The 24222-nt window shown below is 40.3% G+C and overlaps 1 protein-coding gene across 3 annotated transcripts in view; it reads left to right on the top strand.

The window, feature by feature from the left end:
- Positions 1–8201: 8201 nt before the first annotated feature.
- Positions 8202–24222, top strand: part of ZDHHC8 (zinc finger DHHC-type palmitoyltransferase 8) — a 118320-nt gene continuing 102299 nt past the window's right edge. The window contains exon 1 of one of the 3 annotated variants that reach the window (XM_063350994.1): positions 8202–8408. In XM_063350994.1, the coding sequence (XP_063207064.1) occupies positions 8305–8408 (104 nt within the window). In that variant the 5' untranslated portion in view covers positions 8202–8304. The remainder of the gene's footprint in view (positions 8409–24222) is intronic. The other 2 variants (XM_063350995.1, XM_063350996.1) reach the window with 2 other exon arrangements.

Here is a 24222-nt window from a genome sequence, read left to right as displayed (position 1 = left end):
TTGATTTCACTGTCAAACATTGTACAGAAGAGGGGAGGCAACACTTGAATGACTTACTCTGTCTTAATCTTAGATATTGACAACTCCTGCTTAATTTTATTACCTTCTCCCCCTCTTTACTTATGCATGCTTAAATGATTTCAAGACATTTCCATTCCTGTTTAGGTTAACTGATCCATGTTTACAGTTCATGGATTACAACCATGCTTAATGCAAGTCTGCAATCTCAAAGAGCCAAGTTATGAGGGACCACTCAGTAAAACAATTCCTCTGGATAGCATTTGGCTGAAGAATGTCGTAGTCTTCTAAACTAAAGGATGATTAGTCAGTGTCACTTTAGAAGCCATAGGTGTGCTGTTCTACAAATTAAAAAGCAGTAAGTATTTTTAAAACTGATCTCAGCGAAATCATGCTTTTTTTTTGTTAAAGTCATTCTAATGATAAACTTACCCGTATGTAACAGACTACCAAGAAATGTCCTCGAAATGGTTTTGTTGCTTACTGTATACTGACTATTCTAGAGTGTCGTGTCCCCTCTGCCGGGGTCACCAGGTATTTGTGCTTTCCCACCATCCTCACTGTGTTAACAGGGTTATTGAGATAGAACCTAACCTGTCTTGTCGGGCAATAGAGAATCTTAAAATACTAACTTGGCTCAAAAATGGAAATAGTCCTTTGACAAAACAGTCCTTCCTGAATTTGTGGGCAACTACTAATTTTGTCAATTGCCTTATACTCATTTCTAAAATGGCAATAACTTCAGTGTGATTTAAATATCTGAACCTGTTTGAAGGTATTGTGTCATAGTAAAAATGGCTCATGCAGAAATTTTTTTAGTCATTGTTCAGACGCAGTGCAGAAATTCACTGAATCTTTAATTTTAGCATTTTATAGGGATGTGTATAGGGGACTGAATTTGTCTCTAGGTTCTAAAGACAAATTGTATTCTTGGCTATTTTAACACCTGTGGTTGAATAATAGCTACTTTGCCTTTTAAACCTGAGGCGAGCTAACTCCTAGCATCTTTAAATGTAGACTAAAATAGTGGGGAATGTAGTTTTGTTAATGCAGCTGGTAAGAGAAGAGTATTTCTAAGCATTTCTAACTTCAATAACAGCATTACTGACAATATAGCTGAATCTTACAGAAGGTACAAGTGAAGATTTAAAAATCTTTAGAGGTTTTAATCCATTTCTGGTAAAAATGGAAACTACAGTATGATTAGTAAAGCGTTGTCAGGTGCTAAAGTCTGCAATTTGTACAAATTCTGCTTGCTTCAGGTGCAGAAAGATGCTATATAGCCAGGGTTAATAACCCAGCCTTTGTTGGTGCTAATGGTTTTGTGTGTATAAAACTGGATGGATGAGTGTCTGAGGACACCTGAATGATGAATTTAACTTAAAAATAGTTACATTTTGGTGAGCATCAAAACAGTATATTCTTAAGGGTTTTTTTAACTGTAATTACCTTTTAAGTTTTTTTATTATAAAAATTAATTAAAAATAGTTCTCTCTGTATCCCGTATTAATTACTTTGAAGACTACACTATTAGGTTGGGTTTTTTTCCTCCAGGAATAAGCTTGTATTAGTGATACTAAATGTCTCATTCACAAATTGCAAACACCCCAATTTGCTGTATTTTAACACTGTAAATGATGATTTTTTTTCCCCTATGTAATAAGGTAGCTTGTATCAAACACAAGTTCTCTGTGATACCAAAACTTAGAAAATTAAAATTCTTCTCAACACTGTGCAGACATGAGAATGTTGTGAATCTTTATTATTTTGGATAAAACATGCTCAAGAAATACCTGTATGAAAAGGACAAAGTCTGAATAGTTCTTTCAGTTGTGTTACTAAACGTTTTGGAACTTGTTTAATTTAAAAATTTGAAGGATTTACTGCAAAATGAGGGATTAATTTGTTCATATACCTTCATCATGGAAAGAACTGTGACAGGGCTGAGGTTTGCAGATACCCCCTCTCTTTTCTCACTCGGTATTCTGTGTAGATGTGTGGGGAGGTATTTGGTTCAGGAAGCACCCGCAGCCCGAGCTTCCCTGCCTGTGACAGAGCACCTGCAGCCCGGGCCAGCTGTACCAGTTGGGAGTATGGGCTTCCCAGTCTGAGAGTCTGAGGTCCAGAAGGTGGATGCTGTGCTTCATGGCTAATGAATCCCGCTGAACTCTGCCTTCCCACAACAGAAATGCTTTGCGTTGTGCTGCCGCATCTCTTGATGTATTCCCTTGAATAACTTAATGGAAAAGTTTAATGTTACTAGCAACTTTTCTCTAAAGAAAAGGCTATCTGATTCGGAGTCCAGAAAACTCAATACCTTATTAATATTGAATTGCAACTATTTGTGTAGAAATGGAGATTGTGGGGGAAGTAACATTATAAATGGCTTTTTTTTTTTAGTCTCCTGTACAGATTGCCATCAGCTTTCAAGGCTGAGTACTTGAACAGTGGTGTGGTTATTTAAAACAAACCCAAGCCTCTCTCCAGTTACATCGCTGTAGCTGTCTTCATTTATGCCCTTCTGTTCCAAGTACACCTGTCTGTTCTGGCTGGTCCAGCTTGTTTCTAGCAAGCTGTATTTTCTGAAGTGTCTATGGCAAACTCTAGTGTCTTAATTTTGATTAGCCAAACGAATTTCAAAGTGTTCTTAAATTGCTGAGGTCTTGTTTATGTGTAAACTTGCACTAGTTTAGTGAGGTGTGTATAAAGGATTTTTTTTTTTATTTTTGCTTTTATGATGGTTCATTTAGGATTTGCCTTGAAGGTCGTCTTAATTAGATTTAGCTAGAATTAACTCTTTAAAATAGAAATAAGAGGAATTAACCAGTCTTTCACTAACCTTAATTAAATCTTTGACAACGTATCATTTTCAGAGTCAGGAGATAACAGAAACTAAGTGCAACAGATCAGAATTATGCTTGATGAGGAAAAGTTTGAAGTAATCAGCTGGAGAGGGGATTGTACATGTAAGTGATTTCTCAGACTAGTTCATGTGAAAACGAGGTGCTCTCTCAAGGAAGTGGCTTGTGCAATTATATAATAAGGAAATAATTCTTGAAGCTGTGAAAACTGTCAAGAACAGGAGCAAAATCCAAACTTTAAGAGCTGAATAGTTATTAGTATTGACAGCTATGCATCAGATTTATAACCACTGGTGTACTTTCCCAATATGCAAATTTAAGTATGGAATATCTTTTTCCACTTCTATCACATTAGATATTAACCTGACTTAAGACCTGTTCATATTCGAAAGACTCGTTTGTCTAATTAGTTTGCTACAGTCTCCTAGTGAAAATGCAACCCACATTATATTATTAAATAAATGACATTTGTAGTAATACTTTTTAGTTTTAATGGGGTTTGTGGAATATAGTTTGTTTTGCTTTTAACCAATTTACTGACACGTTAAGTACAAACCAGGTGCTATCACAATTCTGGATTAGATGTTATGTACAGCAAACTGTATTTTATGGAAGGTGTCCGACTACTGCAAATATTTAATGAACTTTATAGTCGCAAACTTACTTTCAGCTTTCAAGCTGGAGAAGTCCAGGTTTTTGTTGTTGCTTATCAGTCTTGACTCTACAAACTCACATCATCTGATTAACTGTACTATAGATATTAACTGTTGTATCAAGATGTGCAATTTACTTACAAGTTAACAGAGAAGCTAAGAGTGTCACAAGTTCTTGCCTATTCATGTTGTGCTGGGTGTCCTCATTTCAAGTAGCTAAAAGTATATCATTTTCTAATGCTGTTTTTCCATAAAAGAATTATAGCTATGTAAACATCAACAAAGACGGATTGAACATTAAAATGACCGAATATTTTGCATTCTTTGGAGGATATTTCTCAAGACCATTCTACTAGGTATAATTAAAGCTACATTGTTTCATATAAATAGTGCGTATCAGTTTTAATATCTTCATTTGTTTTCTGATACATGAATCACTGTTGGCTTTCCGAGTTTCAGCAGCATCATTTAGAGTGGTACTCTGTCCCAGTGGAGGATAATTACACTTTATTAATGGTTTTAAACAGGATGGTTGGTGACGCTTCAGAACGATTCAGAGGCCTGCGTTATTCTAACGTAAGTAGTTCCTTGTGGGGATGGTTTAGGAGCTGGTCTGTAAATAAAGTAACCAAAGTCTCATAATAAATGCAACTTGACATGCCTCATCAGTGCAGTTAGGAAGTACATGTTACATGAGTTCTGTTCTAAGAAAATGCTATTCCATGGAAAATATCTTTTGGAAGAATCTAGAAAATGATGTGGCATATCTATTTTGCCTACTGAAAAGTCATTATCAGGCAATAATTTCTTTATATATCTAGTAACAAATAAACTTGAACAACTAAAAGAAAGTTGTCGTATTAAAGTTCCAGTGGGTAACTGAGTAGGCCTGGCATGTACCCAGCACTGTCTAGCCTTGCTTGGACTTTTTGCCAGCACCGTGCTGTGTGTGATGATCCAGATCTCCTCTGTACTGAGCACGCCAAGTTTGAGGGAAAACCAGCTTTTACTAAACACCTAATTGCTGATCCTTCAGGGTCCTGCCAGTGACCTTGAACAGTTCACAGGTCACCGGTACTACATGGCTGGCAAATGCATTTACTGTAGTAAGCAAACCCAGTAAGAAAAGCAGAATTATTTATTCTGGTCATTGTTTAATGACAACAGCTAATGCGAGCTAGGAGCTAAATTGTCCAGTGACCAATAAAAGATTCCAGGGATTTTCAGTGTGCTCACTTCCAAGTGTGCAAAATAAAATAATTTTCTTAACCACGTAGCTAAGATTTCCAGCTAACTTTAGTGCCACAATTAGATATGAAAATTGCATGGTGATCAAAATTTCTTGATGCTTGCTCTGTCATGAGTTTCCTTTCACCTTACCGGCTTTGAGAATGGTACCCTGGCATGTGCCTACAACACAGCTTCTGTGGTTGGCCCTTTCTCATCTGGGGTAAAACCTCAAAGTAAAATTTTGGAAAAAAGACATGCAATTACTAGACATACTCTGCCAGATTATTTTTAGACTGTTCTTTGTTGCTGTATTAGTTCTTTGGGTAGTCATTACATCTTTTCCTAACTCATGCTGCCATTGCTGTTTACCTCAGTGCTGCCAAGATCTTCTGGCACACTGATCGGGTAGTGTGAATCCAGAAGCTACAGTCCTTGAAATAAAGGCGTTCCAGGAGAGCCACTCAGACATGCCTATTCTGCTCTAGTCCAATCCTCCTCAGACATCCTTACTGTTTGAACGGTAACGCCATCTCATGGCTTTAAATATACTTGCCTTTTAATAGTGAGACTGCATGTTGCTCAGCAGTGCTGTATGCTGTCTTGAAAACAGACTGTTTTCGACGTTAGTGGGAAGGAAATGAGGTGAACTGTGGGAACTGTTGGACACCAAATTACAGAAATGGACTGCTTTCTTATAGGCAATCTACAATGTGCAGCAGAAAAAAGTATCTCAAGATGCGATTCCACATAACACTGTAGCCTTGTAAAATGGAACGTCTCAGCCCTCTCTTGAAAATGCTGGTTCTGTGTGACTGCACTGTTGCACGGCAAAAGTGTCTTGGTGCAAAGGATGACTGTGCAGTGCAGACCAGGCTGGTACAATGGGCTTTAAGATCAGTTGAGGTTTGGAGATGCATAGATGCATCTCTTTTTTTTTTTTTTTTTTTTGTTTTGTTACTGTGAAAGCTGCAATTCTTTGTGCCCTGATACCAGATACTGGCGGTGTTATCTTTAGTGTCCCCCTCTCCAAGTGTTGCATCACTGGGAGATTAAAAAAATGCAAAGTTGCTTGCTGCTGAGTACCTGCCTTCAGAACAGGAGTGGCTTGAAAGATTGGGCCCGTAAATGGGGCTGTTAGAGCAGACTGTGGAGAAGCATTAGCATGCCAGGGTGATAAAGGGAAAACCGTTTTGAAGGGTGGAAGGAGCCAGGAGCACTGAATCCTCCTCACTTGCAAAGCTGTCTTTGAGAACCAGACTTTCTAGAGAGAGGTGAGAATCCTTGTAGGAAAATACAACTGAAAGTAATGAGGTGCAGAGAACAGAGTAGGAATAGACTCCTTAAGAATAACTCCTGTATTCACATCAAGGAATGTTACTGTCCCAGAAAGGCTTTGCCCTTAAAAAGAATGAAATCTAAGTAAATCACCAACATCCAAATATGTATCTTAAAATGAACTTGTGCTTATTGCTCCCTAGCTCCTGCTTGAAGCTTGACAGGATGCTTCTGTTGCTCACCTAGAAAGGAAAATTGCATGTTCATGCTAAAAATGCACATCTGTCACTGGGGAGGTAACTTCTTTACTGCTTTTCAAGCTCTAAGAAATGCATTTGAGTAAGTCTCTTACTGTCCATTACAGGATGCTAACCAAACTCCATAAACGGTCTATAATGCTTCTTATGGTAACATTTTCCGGTTTAAAATAAAAATATCAGTGGAAAAATAATCAGGGTTCTGTTTGCAACTGAAATTCTTCGCCAAGAATGTTGCTTCAGCGGGGCGGAGGAAAGGGCTTGAACTGATGGAAGTGATGAAGTCTCTGCTTATGTCATGGAAGTGGTGCTAAACTAACACCTACCCCAAGCGTATTAGGTGTGCTCCTGCAATGTATCTTCTGGCTTGGTCTTACTGAACAGCAATGCAGTTACTACTTTGGGACCACTCAGCAATATGCATCGAACTGGGGTAAGTGACGGTGATCGAGAGATTTGCTTCCAAAGTACACTCTTGATCCAACTTAATATGCTAGTGTAGATGTGCCCAAAGGCTTTCAGATTAGTATGCGGAGTCTGGTTCTCTGTAAAGTTGTTGACCTTTTGATTAGTTACAAGGATGTTAAGAATCATTTATTTCAATAAGCTGGCATGACAAGGAGTAGTGAAGCATAGGAAACATTGTGTCCCCCAAGCATTCAAAAATAACTTAAGTAGATGTCGTCCCTCCCTTGCCTCAAAAACCTAAGTCTCGAGTTCATTTTGTCTTCTGGATCTAGTCCCTTTTGGATAAAACTTCACAGTTTTAAAGTTGTTCTCAGAGGGCTAGAGAATACTCTTTTTTTTTTTTTTTTGAGGGGGGGGCAGTTGTTAGCAAAAGCTGAGATTTCACATAACCATATGCCTTCAGGCTGGAATTTGCTGGATTTGCTTTTATGAAAGCTGATGCTCACAATTTTTTTTGCAAACTGTGAAATTGAGGACTCTTACTTGCTTTTTTGTTGGGTTTTACTTGTTCTGTTCTTAATACTTCAAGGACTGGGGAGCTCATCTGGTCTCAAAATGGGCAATGATAATGTCTTTTCAGAACAGAACTGGAGTATATACCTTCTAGGGCAAGCTTACTTTTAAGAACACCCAACAGAAGCTGCAAATGGACCTTTTGTTGTCTTATGCTGTCGTTGCTTTATCTGCCTGTTGGCAGCTGCAAATGGGGATTAGCTGAGGAAGAAAGCGGGAGGGAGGGAGCAAGCTGCAGCTCCTGGTCTTGATTTCTAAACTTCCAAGTGGCCTTGAACCCTTCCTCCCAGCTGAGGGTTTGTTTGCTGCTGGGTGGTGCCCCCGGAATGTGAACAGAGGAGCTATTGACACAGTGCTTTTTAGAAAGCGGATTTGGTGAACTTTCTGATGTTACCTTAAATTACCTCTTATTTGTGCTTCCTGATGCTAATGGATAGATTTAAAAAGAACAGTGTAGCGTCATTTCAGTTATATTTGCACTCATTCATCTTAGATTTGGCAGAGTGCAGCAGTTCTCCTAATACAATGAATCTGGGTTCAGCAGAATAAAATGTAGGGGTTTATTCGCCGAGCAATGGACGACTCGCGTCCCAATTTACTGCAGGCCCCGATCCTGCAACACCCTCCTGGGGGGACCCCCCGCCCGCTGGGGAGCCCGGGGGGTGCGGCGGGGGGCTCTGCGGCAGCGGCGCCGCCGAACCGAGCGCTTTAATGATCCGTCGTTATAGAGCTCCATAAACAGCTTCGGGTTTTTTCTCGTAAGAGGGGGGAAACTGGGTCCCCCCCTTGTCAGTGAGGGCCGCTCCCCGCCGCCGGAGCGCCGCTCCCCGCGGAGGCTCCGCACCGCTCCCCGCGGAGGCTCCGCGCTACCTTAAGGGCTGGTTGACATCAGCGTGGCGGGGCGGGGGGCGGGCGGGGGTGGGATTTCCTGTGCGGGAGGTCAGCTGCTCGCCCCGCGCCCGCTCTCCCCGCGTCCTGCCGGCTCCCTCCTCTCGGCTGGGATTTACCCCGTGATGTGTGAGCTACAGGATGCCCAGCAGCACTGGAAAGAGGTTTAAACCTACTAAATACATCCCTGTCTCCACAGCAGCTGCCTTATTAGTGGGTTCGACTACTTTATTTTTTGTTTTCACGTAAGTACCGCTCCGGCGGAGGGGGCCCGGGCGGGGGCCGGGCTGGGGCCGCCCGGCCCGGGGGATGGTGGGGGGAGACGGCGGGGCTTGACAGCTCCTCCAGGCCCCGCCGCTGCCGGTCCCGCTCCCGGCCCGCCTCCCGCTATCCCCTCCCGGCTCGGCTTTGCAGAGGCTCGTTCTCGCTCCGCATGGTAGAGCGTGTGTTAAAGTCAGATCCACCATTTCGCGGCAGGCAGACCCCGTCAGGCTCCCGCAGCTGCCGGCCCTGCACATCAGCCGTGCCGGTTACCCGCAGCCCCGCTCCGCGCAGGCAGGGCCGGTGGCCGGGAGGAACCTGGGGGGCGAGTCTGGCTCGGGAGGGAGAGCCGGCCTCCGCCGCGGGTCTCGTCTGGGCTGCGGGGTTTATCCGGCAGAGCCTTCGGAACTGGAAGGAATCCTATTCTAAGCGTTACGGATTCTACATATTTTTATGTAACTGTCCCTAAAAGCCTGAGGATCTAATGAACAAATTTAGATTTGCTTGAAGGAGGGAGGGGGAAACTTTCCCCCCCACCTCCCCGTTTCCTCTTCTCTCATTCCCTTCTCCCTTAAATGCAAAATTGAGCTCTGGCGGTCAGCTTGCAGATCTCCTGGAGTTGTATTAATATGTGAGTGGTGTAGTGCCTTAGCTTTCTGCTTCCTCTCCCTTTATGTAAACTTGAGTTATGTGGATTGCCAGCCCTTCCTATGCCGGGGTAACCAGCTTCCCTGCAGAGGCGGTGTTGGTATTTCGGGAGAGATGCTACAAAACTGCTCTGAAACGAGCTTTGACGAGGCTCTTTTTTGGGAAGGTGGAAAGATTGCTATTGGATATTAAGATTTATTGTTTCACTTATTTTGAAACTTTGTTTTCCTTGTTTCACCATTGTTGATTTTTAACAGAGCTCAGTGAAGCTGTTAGAAGCAGGAGGCTGTTTAACAGTGGGAGTATGGGTCTATGTCTTTATCCTTCTTGGTTTGGCTGTGATATGATTCTTGATGTTTCAAAATGGTCATTACTGGTATGGTAATCTCAATGTAGGGTTTCAGAATAAAATGTAAATGTTGTTTTGTCTAACAGTTTCTTAAATCGGAATGGGTTTTGACACTGCATTATGCTTTTGACTTAATGTGATGATTTCTCATTGCTTGTTTTTAATGCATTTGATATGAAGTACTGGTAAATCCTTTCAGGATATTATACGGTTTCAGCCCCAAGAACTGGTACAAGTATAAGCCTACCATTCATCATTTGGGCATCTAATTATAGATTGGCGCTCGCAGGCAAACACAAGACAGAAGTTGTCTTCTGTGATGAACTTGGTTGACACTGGTGGTGTGACTATATTGGTTTCACAGTCAAAAAAAGGGGTCTTAATACTGGCATTTATTTTTCCTGCATCTTGAGAAATAGATGTATGCTAAGGTTGTTTCGGAAGCTGTATGGGTTTTTTTCCGCATGATACTTCCAGTGTAGAGCTGCAAATTGCTTAGTGATGTAAGACTTTCCTGGTAACACAGTTGTTGTTGAAACATCCTTTTGGCAGCTGGACATCAACCGTTTTAGCATTTGTTACTGTATGGAAGAAGCAATTGGCTTTAGTCTATTATCGAATCTCAGTTTTAACTCTGCTCCCTCTGTTATCAGTGAATAATTACATGCAAAATGAAGTATTTTTAGGAGCTCTCCATATTGTAACTTGGCCTGTGCATCTTGAAGTGTTAGTAAATTTTTTGAGGACTGTCCCAGACATACGTTCCCTGCTGCTGCCAAGTCTTGTGTGTAATAAAAGTAACACATAATTGAGCAACTGTTGTCAGGCAGTATCCTGTCCATTCAAAAATACTCAGATAAACTTGTATGGAATTGGGTTGTTTTTTATCCTGAGCAGTGCTAGTAAAATCTGTCTTTGTCTTGGAGTCCAAGCGAGTAGTATGCATGAGATTAGTGCCTTTTTTGTGGTGGTGGGTTTTTTCCCCCCTTTTCTGAGCATCTCCTTTTTTTTTTTTTTTATCTTTTTCTACAGGCAGTATTTTGTGTCCTGAAGATCTTTTTGTTGTGATATATTATTCAAGGCTGAGATAGACCTGAATTTTCAGGGGTGTTGACTTGCACAGCTCTTCTGATGTTAGGTAGATCTCTGATATGCACCAGTTGAGGCCTAAAATTGCTTTAAGCAGTATGATTGCTACAATCCAAGCTTGCTTGTCATAACACAAGAACTTTATCAGATGAACATTTACATGTGTGTTTATTAATTCCTTATTTGTGTCATTGAGCTCTAAGGCTGCTATGTCTGTTAATGAACTAACCTGTGCATAAATACATGAAACTGATGATGGATGGGACTCGGATATCAAATTTTGGGTGCAGATCAGTTCAGTGGGATGTCAGGGACTTGAGCAACTTCAGTGCGGTGAATAGTGGAGGTTAATATATGTGGAAAAACTGAATTATTTTTTTTTTTAACCACTTACTGAATAGAAAAAAAATCCTTTTAGGGCACTGCAAACATTTCTGAATAACATGTATAAAAAAATGGAGGCTTTGACTTGACTGTCTCCCTGGATGTGTTTGTGGGCTCAAGCCATGTGTTATGAGTGTCTTCTGTTAGATGAAAAGCTTTTTGAACTTGAAGAGCAGGGTGAGCTTTTTAGTAATACAGTCTTTATTTTTAGCTTTTGTCCAAACACCTTTGCTGAACAGCAGCACATAAAGCATGTTTGAAATACAGAGTATCCGCTACTAATTCATGGTGCTGTTGATCAGTGGTACTCTTATACTTTAAATTGGGAAAATGCCATTATGGATCCTCCTTTATTCTTCTTCCTCAGCTAACTATTTAGGATTCACTGTATCACTGTTATACTCCTTCTGGTTTTATGGGAGGGAACTAAATTATTTAGCTACCAAGATTATTGCCTGGAAAGGCAACTAAATATTGTGGTTGTATTATTGCAGGCTTTTAGCTCTCCACGTGTGTTCCTTTAATAATAAATACAAGCGTGTGAGTAGGTGGTCTAATTTGTCGCAGTAGGAGAGTAAACAAGCATTAGCTACTCATTATGAAGGAATGTATCAATAATGTCATATATAATGATTAGGTTAATTTACTTATATGAACAAATCAAATGCCATAATGAAGGAAGAACCCATTCTTCTTAACATTGCAAGAATCCAGAGCAATTCAGTTGTAGCAGACCTGGATTTATTTCTACCAAAACCTTTTTTCTTCATATTTCTCATAAGGCGTTTTGTTAGAGATAACAATTTAACCTATTTCAATGAAGGCTGGGCTCTTATGCCTCAGACTACCGACTGCTATGATGTAAACCTTAGTGCGTTCATTCAAAGAGCTTGAGTTTTGAGAACTTCCTACCTTATTTTGGGTTGCGTAGCTTCAGTATTAGTTGAGAATGCAGCTTAATTGTCATTAAGCATAATGCTGTAAAGCGTAACATCACTCAATGAACTATCGTTCTGGAGCTAATAGTTCTCTTCACCTGTTTAAATTGTGCTACTTACTGTAGTTTTTAATGCTAAGAACCTCGGAGTTAGTTTAGCAGCTGCAGTGCCTGCATCTATAGATTACACAGCCAGCTAAAAGCATAAGGCTTTAAGGAATAACTGTGGCTTATTTTAGTGAGGGGGAAAAAAGCTCTTCATCCTCTAACTGAATATCATAGACTAGAAATTTCTGATAAAATACCCATTTTAAGACTGTGTTTTCTGTAGCATGCAGCCACTTGAGCATCTTTGAAGTGTGGCAGAAATGTGTAATTCATAGCAAAGATCCAGGTGCCACTAGTTCTTTGATATAATGGTAGTAACGCTGCTGTATATTGTTCTCCTAAATGGGATAATAAAATGGGTAATTTTCTGGGTGAAGTGAAAGCACAAATAAGGTGAAAACTCATTCAGCCAATACTGAAAATGAGACTTCAACTTTGTTCTTAGAAGTCATAATGGAAGGTAATCATAGGTATACACCACAGACATATGCAATTGGCACGCTAATGCAGTCTGTGACACAGGGGAATTTAATATCATTAACCCTCAGGAAACAGCTGAGGAGTCATAAATTGGTGTAAAAGAGCAGCTGAAGTTGAAGTCACAGCAGGGATGGACAGAAAATAGGGAAATAGCCTATACCATTGCTGGTCAGACGGTAGAAGGAGTATCAGGGAAGAATGTCTCAGTAGCAGGGCTAGTGGATTTACCTTCGCAAGAAGAAAAGCTCGGCTTCATTCATGAATGTTTAAAAAATTTTTGGTATTCTCCCCACATTTGTATATCGTGTTACTGTATTTCATGAGCTACAAAGACTCAGTGTTTCTGCAATGGCTTAAACATACAGGTTAGTTGTTATGTTAATTCAGATACACTTACATTATGATAAATGCACTTCTTAAATCACAGACACCCCCCTCCAATGATATGATCCGACACTAGAATGGCTCTTAAATAAATATGTAATAGTATTTTAAAGTTCAAAAATATAGTAACCATTCTGGATGTTAGTTAATGGAAGTATAAATACGTGTACCTAGAATTCTCAAACTAACAGATTATTAGATCTTATCCTCCCATGACTTGTAAGTGCTCGTAGCTTAAAACAGTGGAAAACGTCATCTGCTTTTTGACTTGGGTTTGTTTAGTCACTAGTAAAGTTCAAGCTAATAGAAGATCATCTTTGCTTTAGTGAATTTGACTTGTATCCAAAGATGGTTTTCTTACCTAAAGTATTTTAAGGACTTCAGTTAACTCCAGTTCCAGATGTTCATTTCTGCCAGTTCAGTGTTCTGATTTCAGTTAGAACAAATGATAAAATGTGTATTACAGATGTTATGGAGCTTCATCTGTAATGTAGGTGGGTTTTATACCAGCCTAGAGGAAACAGAACTGCATGCTGATAAGTAGATGCACAAACAAGGAAATAAAGATAAAATTGTAGTTCAGATTGTTTAATCTTGAGATGCCGGACAGCATAAATTCTGCCTTGGAGTGTGATCTTACATCCCTTTTATAGTTTGGCCTTGGCCTGACAACTTCCTGCTTGTGGATTTGGGTATAGCTCTGGTGGTAGTTGCTTGCTGACGTTATGATGCCAGAACGTTAAGGTTTACTGTGGTGTGTATGAAAGCGCGTGAAAACGCTACCACTCCGCTTATCCACTCACCTCTCGGACACGCTGAACGGTCATACTAGATATCCTTGTAATTCTGAAACCTCTGCAACACAGAGCTCATCTTCCTTGTCTGTTTCTAGCCATTCTAGGGGTTCGTTTGATATTGGTAATGCTAATTGTGAAAAAGAACAAATTCCCTCTTCTTGAACTTTCTTTCCAAATCATACTTCACTATTAAAGTATTTATGATTTTTTTTTAAATTTTTTTTTCTTCCCATATGCCAAATCAAGAAATTGTTGGAACTGATAGGGAGCAGCTTCACAAAGTATATGTTCACCGACAGCCATGCAGATGACACTATATAGAGGAAATATAAGAGTGTTCAAAAAAGTTCAGTCAATCAGGTGAATTTCAAAACTGACTTCACAAACAAACAGTGATTTCAAGTGAAGCAGTTTAGCCTCCTGAGATATCTTAACATTTTCCATCTTAAATGCATCTTTAATGGCAAGTTTTCCCTGTCCACACTACTTGTGATCCAGAAAAGGTAAGGCTTGCCAGGTTGACCTGAGTCATCTCAGTTGTCATGTCTGTCAGCTTCTGAAAAATATTTATTCTTGTTATGACAAAGAAATGTCCTTTTAAGCCATGGCAATTTCATCTTGGTATATAATTTTTGTAAATAGAATTTAAACAAACTTGTCATGCAAGATAAAAAGATGGGCAACCCCAACAGGAAAATCCATTTGACTGAAGTATGAAAAGTTTTGGGTTGGTTTTTTGGTTGGTTTTTTGTTGTGGGGTTTTCTGGTGTTTTGGGGTTTTTTTTCTCCACTGGAAGAAAGTTCAGTTTTACTGCTTTTAACTAGCTGATGCTATCATCTCTGCTTCCAAGAGGACCAGCAAAGTTGGCAAACAGGAAACTTCTGAAAGCTATAAAAAGTCATTCCTTCATAAAAAAACCTCAGTGTGTATTATCAACAGGAATATTTTTTTCTCCTGTAGTTTGGGAGAGGAAAAAGGATCATCTTTGTTAATGGCAGTAAATAGCTAGACATCTTCAGCTGCAGGATGCGCAGCTATCTTCATGCAGCCATCACAGTGGCATTTCAACGCTCACTGTAGATCTAAGGCAGAAGAGCTAATGCAATGGAAGTTATTCCTGTACATGGGCCATCCACAGCTGTAGTCAGTGCGTGATTTATGCCAGTAGCAACCTCCTTTCTGTTTTTCCTTGTGACTGGAGATTAGGGATGTATGGAAATAGGAATGAGAGAGTGTCTCAATTAGATCAGCCTTTGTACGTAAATATACAAGCAATTTTTCTTTTTTTGTTTAAGGTCCTTTTCAAGATGCTCATTTAAATACTATCCATATTTGTCCAAGTCTGCCACACGTGTATCCTTTTATAAATAGAAGCAATCTCTACAAAATTGCTCAAACAACATGGGAGCTCAGTTGGTTTGCTAGTAATGTAAACTAAGGGATGCTACTGTTCAAAACACAAATAAAAATTAAATTGAGAGACAGATACACGTGGTGACCTTGGAGGTCTGAATTTTGAGGTTCATGGGGACCTGGGACAATTGCCAATTATACACTTGCATTTTTGTATAAACAAATTATTCTGTTCCTAGGCACTTCTTAGCTGAAATCAGCTGTGGGACCCTGTGGTGTGGGGATCCATGTGGGACTTGTGAAAGATGATCTGGAGCAGGCTTTCTGTTCTTACTTTACATATAGTATAAGCTACAAGGAAACTATTTAAGGCCTACAAAGGGAAACCGTGAGTTTTGTTTAGCTTGCATTGGAAGATGTCTGGAATACAGTAATAAGTTGGTATAAACCAATTTAGAGCACGAAATAGATGCATACTGGAGTGGGGAGAAGGATCTTAAAAACTGAATCAGTGCTACATGTGTGTAACCAGTGCAAAAGTGGAACATGGATTTACTGTCCTTTGATTTGAGCCAGTAGATACAAGACTTTTCTCACTAATCCAAAAGTAACGTTCAATTTGGCTGCGCTGTTACAGAGCTACTATTAGTTATCATTTGTCATGGGAGCTGCTAATGAAATTGAAAGGAAGAAGCGGGGGGTTGAAACCATAATGCTGCTGGTTTTAATGGAAGTTCTGTATTATTCTTTTGCAAAGAACACCATAGACTAGAAATCTGTAGTTAGCCTAGATCCTATTTTACTGCAGGAGAGGGGGGTTTGGGGATCCTTGCTTGGTGATTGCAATAATTAATTCAAATGAGTACACCACAGCATCGTCTACAGTACATAAATCTTCAGCCAGTAATCTGTATCCAGAAAGAGGATTTAATTAGTCACTGCTTGTTGTTCTGCAATTACTAATGCAATTTAGCTAGACTTGCTTCAAAGCTGTCCGAAGTGCCTAAAATTCTGAGCTCTAAATCTATTATGCACACATTAGTGGGTATTTGACTCTTTGTTTTTCTCAGAATGGATATTATGGAATAAACTGTACAGTAACCCTTACTTAGGTATTGCAGTGGTTACCATGGTTTTCTGTTTGTGAAAGCATAAACACAGAATTTGTGGACTTCAAATGTGAAATCCGTATGAAATATCTGTACTCTACTGCTTAGTGTTGAGATCATCCAGTAACAAAGGACAGTGGAGCCAGGTGCAGAAAAAAGACCTCTTGAATTTTAGATCTAAACACCAAGGCAGCTGTTTCCAGTGTACGTATACACGATTTTATGTACTTTAATATTGTGTGAAGTCACATAATTAGGAAATACTGCCCTTCGTGCAAGAGGACAAGCTCTATGGAGCACAGCAGCCAATATGAAGATGGGAATATGTGAAATACAGATTTTTGTCAAGCCACATATAAAATGATGTGATTACTTTTTGATGAAGGGAGGTGTTCATGGAGGCTGACTATTCAGTAATTCCCATGGAAGTAAGGGCTGTATGTGCCACTTTGAAATTACTACTCTGCAGAAAACTCCTGTATGCACTCAGACTAAACTAATTGCAGAATATTCTTAAATGAACAAATTACTTTTTAAGTTGGAGCTTAACAAAGCAAACACGAAACTGCCTAAATATATAAGGGCTTTCATAAATAAAGTCAGACAAAGTCTTACTCTCCTAGGATTCTTAAAACTAAATTGGCGTTTACATTAGCTCTCTTTTATGTCTTCAGGGAAATAATCCAATGTAATATCTATATCAACACAATTTAAGTACAGTGCTGGGAATAAGGAAAACTTGGACATTTCTATAAACAAGCATTATTTTAAATTAAACTTGGGTTAATCACAGAAATGCTTCAAAATTGAACAGTTCAGCTTAAAACTTTTCTGCCTACTCTGATCCCAGTCGGCTGGGAGAGGCAGGTATTTTCTTATGGAAAAACGCTTCCTCTCCCCCTTTTCAGCCAGTTCAGTTTCAAAAGTTATTTGGCGATTATTTTCATTGTGTATAACCTCCCTTTCAATTTTTTCTTATGAGATCTCATTTTGCATGTTTGGCTTTCTCTGAAGATTAATGTTTGCCCTAGCAATAAGACTCTCCAGATGTGTTATGATCTAATAACGCTGAGCACCAGTGGTTAACCCTTGTCTGCTGTCAGCAGCTTGCTGAACCACCTCCTATGTTTTAGCAAAACCCAAACTGCATTTGATCATGTAGTTTCTTGGCTTCAAGCAGCAGGAGCCATTAGTGGTGTAGGTGGGCGTGCTCTCTCTCTGTGCGGTTTGTGTCTGGCATTAGACTTGGGAACCACTGCCCGGAGACTTCCCCCTGGAACCACACTGTTAACTTGGCTTCTCCCCCAACCTCCCAAGGCACAACGGGGGAGCAGGGTCTTGGGGATGCCTGTATGATCACCTTCATGGGGTAAATTCTGGTTTCTCCCTTGTATGGTGCGTTACATCTCTCCTTTTCCTCTGAAGATCTTGCTGCAACCCTTGCCTTATCACCTGGCCACATGGAAGCAAGTTATTTTTCTAACGGGTCGCTCCTTGAAGGTAGATTGAGGTTTGTGATTCAAGTTAGCAATCTAGGTTCATTTTTAGAGGTTGAACAAACGTTAGCTCTGTCCTTGCACTTTACATCCGTGGCTCATGAAGGTCTCTAGGATGGAGTTGGGATTTGGCCTGGTAGGACTCGTTGTCTTAGGGTATTACGTTGCATGTAGCCCTGATGTTGCCTTGGTTAAAAATTGTTAGCAAGACCCCAAAGGCATGAACTCTTTCCTGTATAGGCACATTTCTGGTGAAAGGATCTTGTCTTCATTACTCGGTCAGAGAGCAAGGCCGTAAAAGACACAGACCTGGGAAAGTGCTCAGGTATGTGTATGTATCTAAAAATGATTTTGTGGATAAGACTATTGTTAGGACCATCTAGTGCCTGGGCTCAGGTCTTAATCCTGCAAAAAGCTTTCTGTACTCTCTCTGGCAAATCGCTTAATCCTTCTTCTGCATTAAGTGCAAGATTTTATCTGTGGCTGTTCCTTACACTGGTAGCTAGCTGAAGCAAACTGCCACTCCGTATATTGATGTCTCCATCCCTTCTGGTCTCAAGCATCGTAACGTGTGAATTAGGTCGTCAGTGCTATCATCCCTGTTCCTCAAAGAGGGAAACTGAGGGAGGGAGGCACTGTACAACTGGAGTATTGGTGTTTAGGAAGTTTTGCACATATGTGCCAACTCCAGGCTAATGCCCTGTGAGCCCAGGACTCAACGGAGATCATTCTTTCAGAGAGGGCTTCTGAAGATATTCTGGAGTCTCTTCTCTATCTAATGTTTGGGCCATCCTCAAATGCCAGGGAATGTCATGCAGCAAGACTCTTTTGTTTCTTTAACACTTAAATCTGCATGAATGTATTAATATGGAGATACATATACTAAAGCTTCATTGTCTGTCTTTAAAAGTTTAATGGTAACATTGTAGTCTTTAAACTTTCATTTGTATGTCATTCCACAATGCTAATTACTTTTGCCAAAGAGTTTTTCTTGCATTGTATTACAAAGGCTAGTGGGATAGAGCTAAACATGATATCTGTGGTTCAAGAACTGAAAAATTAATGATTCCTTCTCTAGCCTGCTGTGTTTGATTTATAATTCATATCTGATAAAATAGAAATGCACTTCTGAGCCTCTCCATTTACAATCTAGGTGGGCTTTTTTAATTCTTCCCTTGGTGAATATTGGGGGTTTGTGAATTTTGAGCCTTAGAGTGCTCCTGAGGAAGGTGGTTGGCAGATTCATGTTTTCTTCACCTATCATTTCCTTCAGACTCTTTATCCTTTGTAGTATCTGGCCCCAGGACTTGTGCTGACCCCAAACTGTATAGCTGCTGTTGCAGGCCGCTTCCATGACCCTTGACTTCTAGCATAACCCAAGTGCATGGTTCACCCTTTTAGAGGCACTTGACAGCAGAAGGAAATGGAGAAATACAGGGGTTTTAAAGTGTCATAAGCAACTACTTACAGCCACTCTCCATCTCAAGTAGAGACACGGTTCTGGACTAAGCACTAACCCTGTTACACAGAACATCCCTCACTTCCTATGTAATTTCTGAGTGGTCTTTACGGTCACTCTGGGTCTTCCCGGGCTTTCTGGCTCCCTCTTGTCTGGCTCTTATGCTGGATGTTTTTGCTGTTCTCAGTCTCTCTCTTGACAGGTGACCTCCAGATCAGTCTGTTTAGGTGGATGAGGGGTTTTGCCCAATACACACATAGGGTGATCCGCTGCTTCTTTACCTTCTTCTGAAATGTCAGAGTAGAGAAAAGGGATTCAGGGTTACGAGGTGCAATTCAAAATCTAATCCCATCTGTTAAGCTGGGGTGGCTTTTATGGGTTGATGCAATAATTTTTCCATATAGAAACTTAAGTGTTCTGAGTGGGTCACTGTCTTTATTGTGACTCACATACATTTGGTATTCTCTCCAAAGACATTGACCAACACTTCTATCTTCTTCCCCACTAAGAAGTTCTGTATTCTTAGTCTGAATTTCCTTGATCCAGAAAAGTAAGCAGAGTTGGGGTCTGGTCAACAGGGAAAGAGATGTCTAGCAATTTGCCAGTTACACTGTCCCCTTCTGAACACAAGAGAGTCCTGTTCAGTGGAGTGATGTGTTGGATCCTGCTTTTTGGTGATCAGTATGCTTTATGCTTTTGTTTGCGTCTTTCAGAGTTGCGTTATTTATTTTTCTTTCTTCAACTGCTTTGGAAATGAGGAAAAGCTATTTTGAGTGTAATATCCACTTGGCATTAGAAAAGTGTCTTTTCTTGGTTCTCCTAGAAATACTTTTCTGTTGGGCTGCTTCTGCCATTGTGTATGTTGTGCTACATCTCCAAAACAGCATACTATGCATGCATGATGAGTGGATGCCTGCATGTCTGATGAGGGATTGATTCCCCTGGGTACGCAAGTTCTGCCAACTCTTCAGTTAGAAAACTTAAGGTTTTAATATACATTCTGTCTTTTAGTCCCAGTTTGTGCTCTTCTTTTGTAAGATTTTTCTTTGGAGGAAGGAATTGATGTACTGTGTGGTGGGGTTTTTTTTTGTTTTTTGTTTTGTGTTTGTTTTTTTTTTAAATAAAAAGAGTTTACACATTGAAATAGTTAATTAAACAGTTTGTGTGTAATTCATACTTCTCCCATTAGTTCCCTTCTCACTCTTTCTTTATCATGCCTGCTTAAATAACTTGATGAAGCTGTATAAGAATTACACAGATGCGATGAAGCCCATCTGAAGCTAGAACCAGCTTCTGGTCTCCTGACATGCCAGTTAAAATCTCACTGCAAAGTGATTATTTCTAGGTATTCAAGTGACAGCATGCTTGGTTTAAATCCCTTGGAGGGCTGTTGGTCCTGCTGGCTGATTGTGTTACTACAGCTGCCTGTATCATCCTGCGTGCCCTGGTCCGTATCCTTCTGAAACAGGACTGTCTGCTGCCCAAGGACAAGATCCTGTTCCATAATTTAGAAGTGATGAGCTTTTCGACAGAAAAGAGAATAACATTCTTCAGCTTCCTCTTGGAAATGACTGAATCATTTTGTTAAAGCCTTAAAGCGTGACAAATACTTTGCTTGAAGGGGAGAGCTAGCAGAAAGACTGCAGTGTAACAGTTAATTTGGCGAAGTGATTTAGGATGGAAAATATCATGCAACATTGCTATATACCTTCCAGTGCCATCAACAGATATCTGAACGCACTCCCATCAACTTTTCCAGTGGCTGCTAGTCTTCAGGTGCTTCTCCTCACTCCTTAGTTTTCAAGTCAGACTTTCTAATTTTCAAGAAGTACTGAGCCTACCCTCTGAAAGTGAGTCCTCTTAAATCTGCCCTTTCCCTAGGGTGACAGCCTTAAAAAGGTCTTGTTTACTCTTTGTATTTTTGAGTTCTGAAAACAGTGATTCAAATTAAATTACCTCTTTTAGAAGACACTTCAGACAAAGTTATCAGTCTGCCCTCATTTAATTGGTAGGGGACAGGATGGAAAGACAGGAGAGTATAAACTACTGCTATTGTGAATTAATCTTTCAATAGGCAGGGATTTCTTTAACTTTTCATCCATCTTAATGTTTAGACAAAGGAAGTGTATCTAAGGAAGAAGTTGCAGAGTGGTAAGGGATGTTCTGATTTCCCATGGCAATAACACAGAAGGGATTTTATTTTTTCTCCAAGAATATAAAAACACTTGACTCTCACTTCCCTGACTTCACCTGTGGCATTTTGAAGGCTGTTGGAGGGAAGGTACATCCAGGGAGGCTTAGACTAACTCACTGCTGATTTTTACTCTCTGCTGTAGTAGCCTTGTCTAGGTCCATGTTCAGAAAGCAGAAACCTGTAAAAAGTCAGTAGATCTACACCGAATTTCCAAATTATTATTAGTATTCTACATGCAGATTAGCTTTATTTTTGTGCTTATTTAACTATATCTTGGAAATAGCCTCCTAAAAATATAATCAGTAAATCAACACAGGATGGCTGCTGCACTAGGCACGCTTAAAATGCAGTCATGTATTTGAAATCTAAAATTCTTTATTTCAAACTAAAGAAAAAAAATCAGAATCCCTAAGGGGAAAGTCCTACACGTTCAGGTCTGTTGTCATGGCCTATTTTATTTATAAATATAAAAAAAATTAAAACTACTTGTGTTCTATAGCTATGGCTAGTCCAGTGTTCTTTGTCATTCTCCCACAATGTGACAATAATCCAAAAGCATGCTTCCATGTGGATACTACAAGGTTTTAGGTACATTATATTATAAATGTGTATCTGGAAATAAACTGCCAATCTCCATTTTTTGGATGAGCGTTAAAGGAAAATTCAGGCACAATAAAACAGACTTGTTTAGTGACAGTTCAGCATCACTTCACTTGCCATGTATGATCACCCTATCAAGAACTGCATCCTGCTGCGATGACAGTTTGCTGGAAACTCTCCACAGATTCATTGGAAGTTGGCCGAGCCCCAGCTCCACAAATTATTGGTCAGAAGAGACTGTTTGTAGGGCACAAGTCTATCCAATTTGTAGTGTTGATTTGATTCTTTTTTTAATTAACACTTTTAAAAGTGTGTCAGCAGAATGCCAAAAAGACAAGAAATGATCAGCTAAAACATTTTATTGCGGCATATGATGCTTTTCCATATATCATGGGAACATGGCACTTAGATATAGCAGTATTTTTTTTTCTCTTATTTTTGTTCATTTTATGGTCAACAGCAATTTAAAATACTCTAAATAGTCTTGAAAACAAATTCTGGGGTTTTGCCCTTTTTAATTTTTTTTTTCCATACTCAAATTCTTATCTCTTTTCCCTGAATTCCCTTAAAGTCCAGTATCTTAATGAATTTAAAGCCATCAGCTTGCATTTTTCCCCCTTTTTAAAAAAAAAATGTTTTTCTGTAAGACTGCTTTCTGTGTGGTGTCTCTAACTTAAAGATGTGATTGGCAACAATTATTTAAGGAAGTACAATAGTCCGTAGTCCTTTGTAGATCCTGTGAATACAGTCAAGATTAATAAAATCTGCCTGGCTGACTTTTGGTGAAATCATCTTTCTCCTTTTTTTTTTAAGCATAATTTTTTTTTTAAGCATAATTTTTTTTTCTTTTTGTCAAACTGATGCTTCCTCTGTGCTTTGTGTGAGACTTCTCACTAGTTCATCCATTCCTTCAGTATTGCATTGCAAAGGTAGTGAATGTCACGTTGAAAGCTTGCAAGATCAGAGCTAGTGGTGACGGCAGTTTTAAACACACCCTTGTTTATGTTTCATGTTGTAACGTTTCCTATAGAATTGCCAGTTTATGGCCTCAGATTTTGGAAATATTCCATGCAGCTAGATAGTGCCAGATGGTGGGGCCATCAATATGAAGCTGGCTTGCTGTGTTAGGACTTCGTGCTGCTTAGAGCCCTGCATAGCACAGGTTGGGTGGACTCCCATTCGCGTACCTACTGGGTTGACCTTGGTCGGCTGGGAGATGCCCACCCAGCCACACTCGCTCTCCTCCCCCTCAACGGGATGGGGGAGAAAATAAAATGAAAAAGCTTGTGGGTTGAGATAAAGATTGGGAGACCACTCACCATCGTGCACAAAACAGACTCGACTTGGGGAAAATCAATTGAATTTATAGCCAATTAAAATAGATTTGGATGGTGAGAAACAGACAAAAACTAAACACCTTCCCTCCATGCCCCCCCCCCTTTTTTTTTTTTTTTTTTTTTTTGCAAGCTCAGCTTCATTCCTTCATTCCTTTATTTCCAAATCCTTTACCTCCTCCTGCCTCCCTGTTGCATCTTCCTCCTCACACGTTTTCTCCAGTGTGAGCCCTCCGTGGGCTACAGTTCCTGTCAGGAAACCAGCTCCATGTGGGCTCCTCTCCACCGGACACAGTACCTTCAGAAAATACCCAACTGCTCCAGCATGGGGTCCTCCACAGGCTACACTGTGGATATCTGCTCCAGTGTGGGGTCCTCCCCAGGCCGCGGTGTGGATATCTGCTCCAGTGTAGCCCTCTCCACAGGCTGCAGTGTGGATATCTGTCTGCTCCATCATGGCTGCCAGAGAATCTGCTCTGGCACCTGCAGCATTTCATCCCCCTGCTCTGACCTGGGTGCTCACAGGGCTGTTTCTCACATTTTTTTCCTCATTCTGGGCAGCTTTTGCCCTTTCTTAGCTGTGTTTTCCTGGAGGCCCCACCAGCCTGGCTGCGGGGCTGGGCTGTGCCCTGCGCTGGGGCCGCTGGAACCAGCCGGAACCGGTTCCCTCTCCTCACAGAGTCAGCTCCTATAGCCCCGCTGACGGCGCCTGGGCATGTAAACCCAAACCCCCCCAAAATAAAAATTTCTACGTAGATGTTCCAGCAGTTCTACATTTGTGTGAATCTTTCCATGCGGGAGAAGGAGAGAGTGACAAAGCAATGATAGTGACAGCAACAAAAAAAGCCCTTTTGGCCTTCGTCATCACCAGCTGCACCACCAAGGTCAGTCAAACAAGTTGGGAAGAAAATGGATTTTGTTAATTTTTTCTCTGTGTGAACTACTTTCTTTTTTTAGTAGCTCTTAACAAACATTCTCTTCAGGAAAATTATCTAATATGAGAGTGCAGCAATGGCTCCCTCTGATTTATGAAATTCCTCAGAATTTCTATTGTGATTCTGTGAGTCACGTTAACG

The sequence above is a fragment of the Chroicocephalus ridibundus genome, chromosome 13 (assembly GCF_963924245.1).
Source record: "Chroicocephalus ridibundus chromosome 13, bChrRid1.1, whole genome shotgun sequence".
In the NCBI taxonomy this organism is placed as follows: Eukaryota; Metazoa; Chordata; class Aves; order Charadriiformes; family Laridae; genus Chroicocephalus; species Chroicocephalus ridibundus.
Note: the sequence above shows the minus strand (reverse complement) of the source record. Positions and strands in the feature narration are given on the sequence as shown.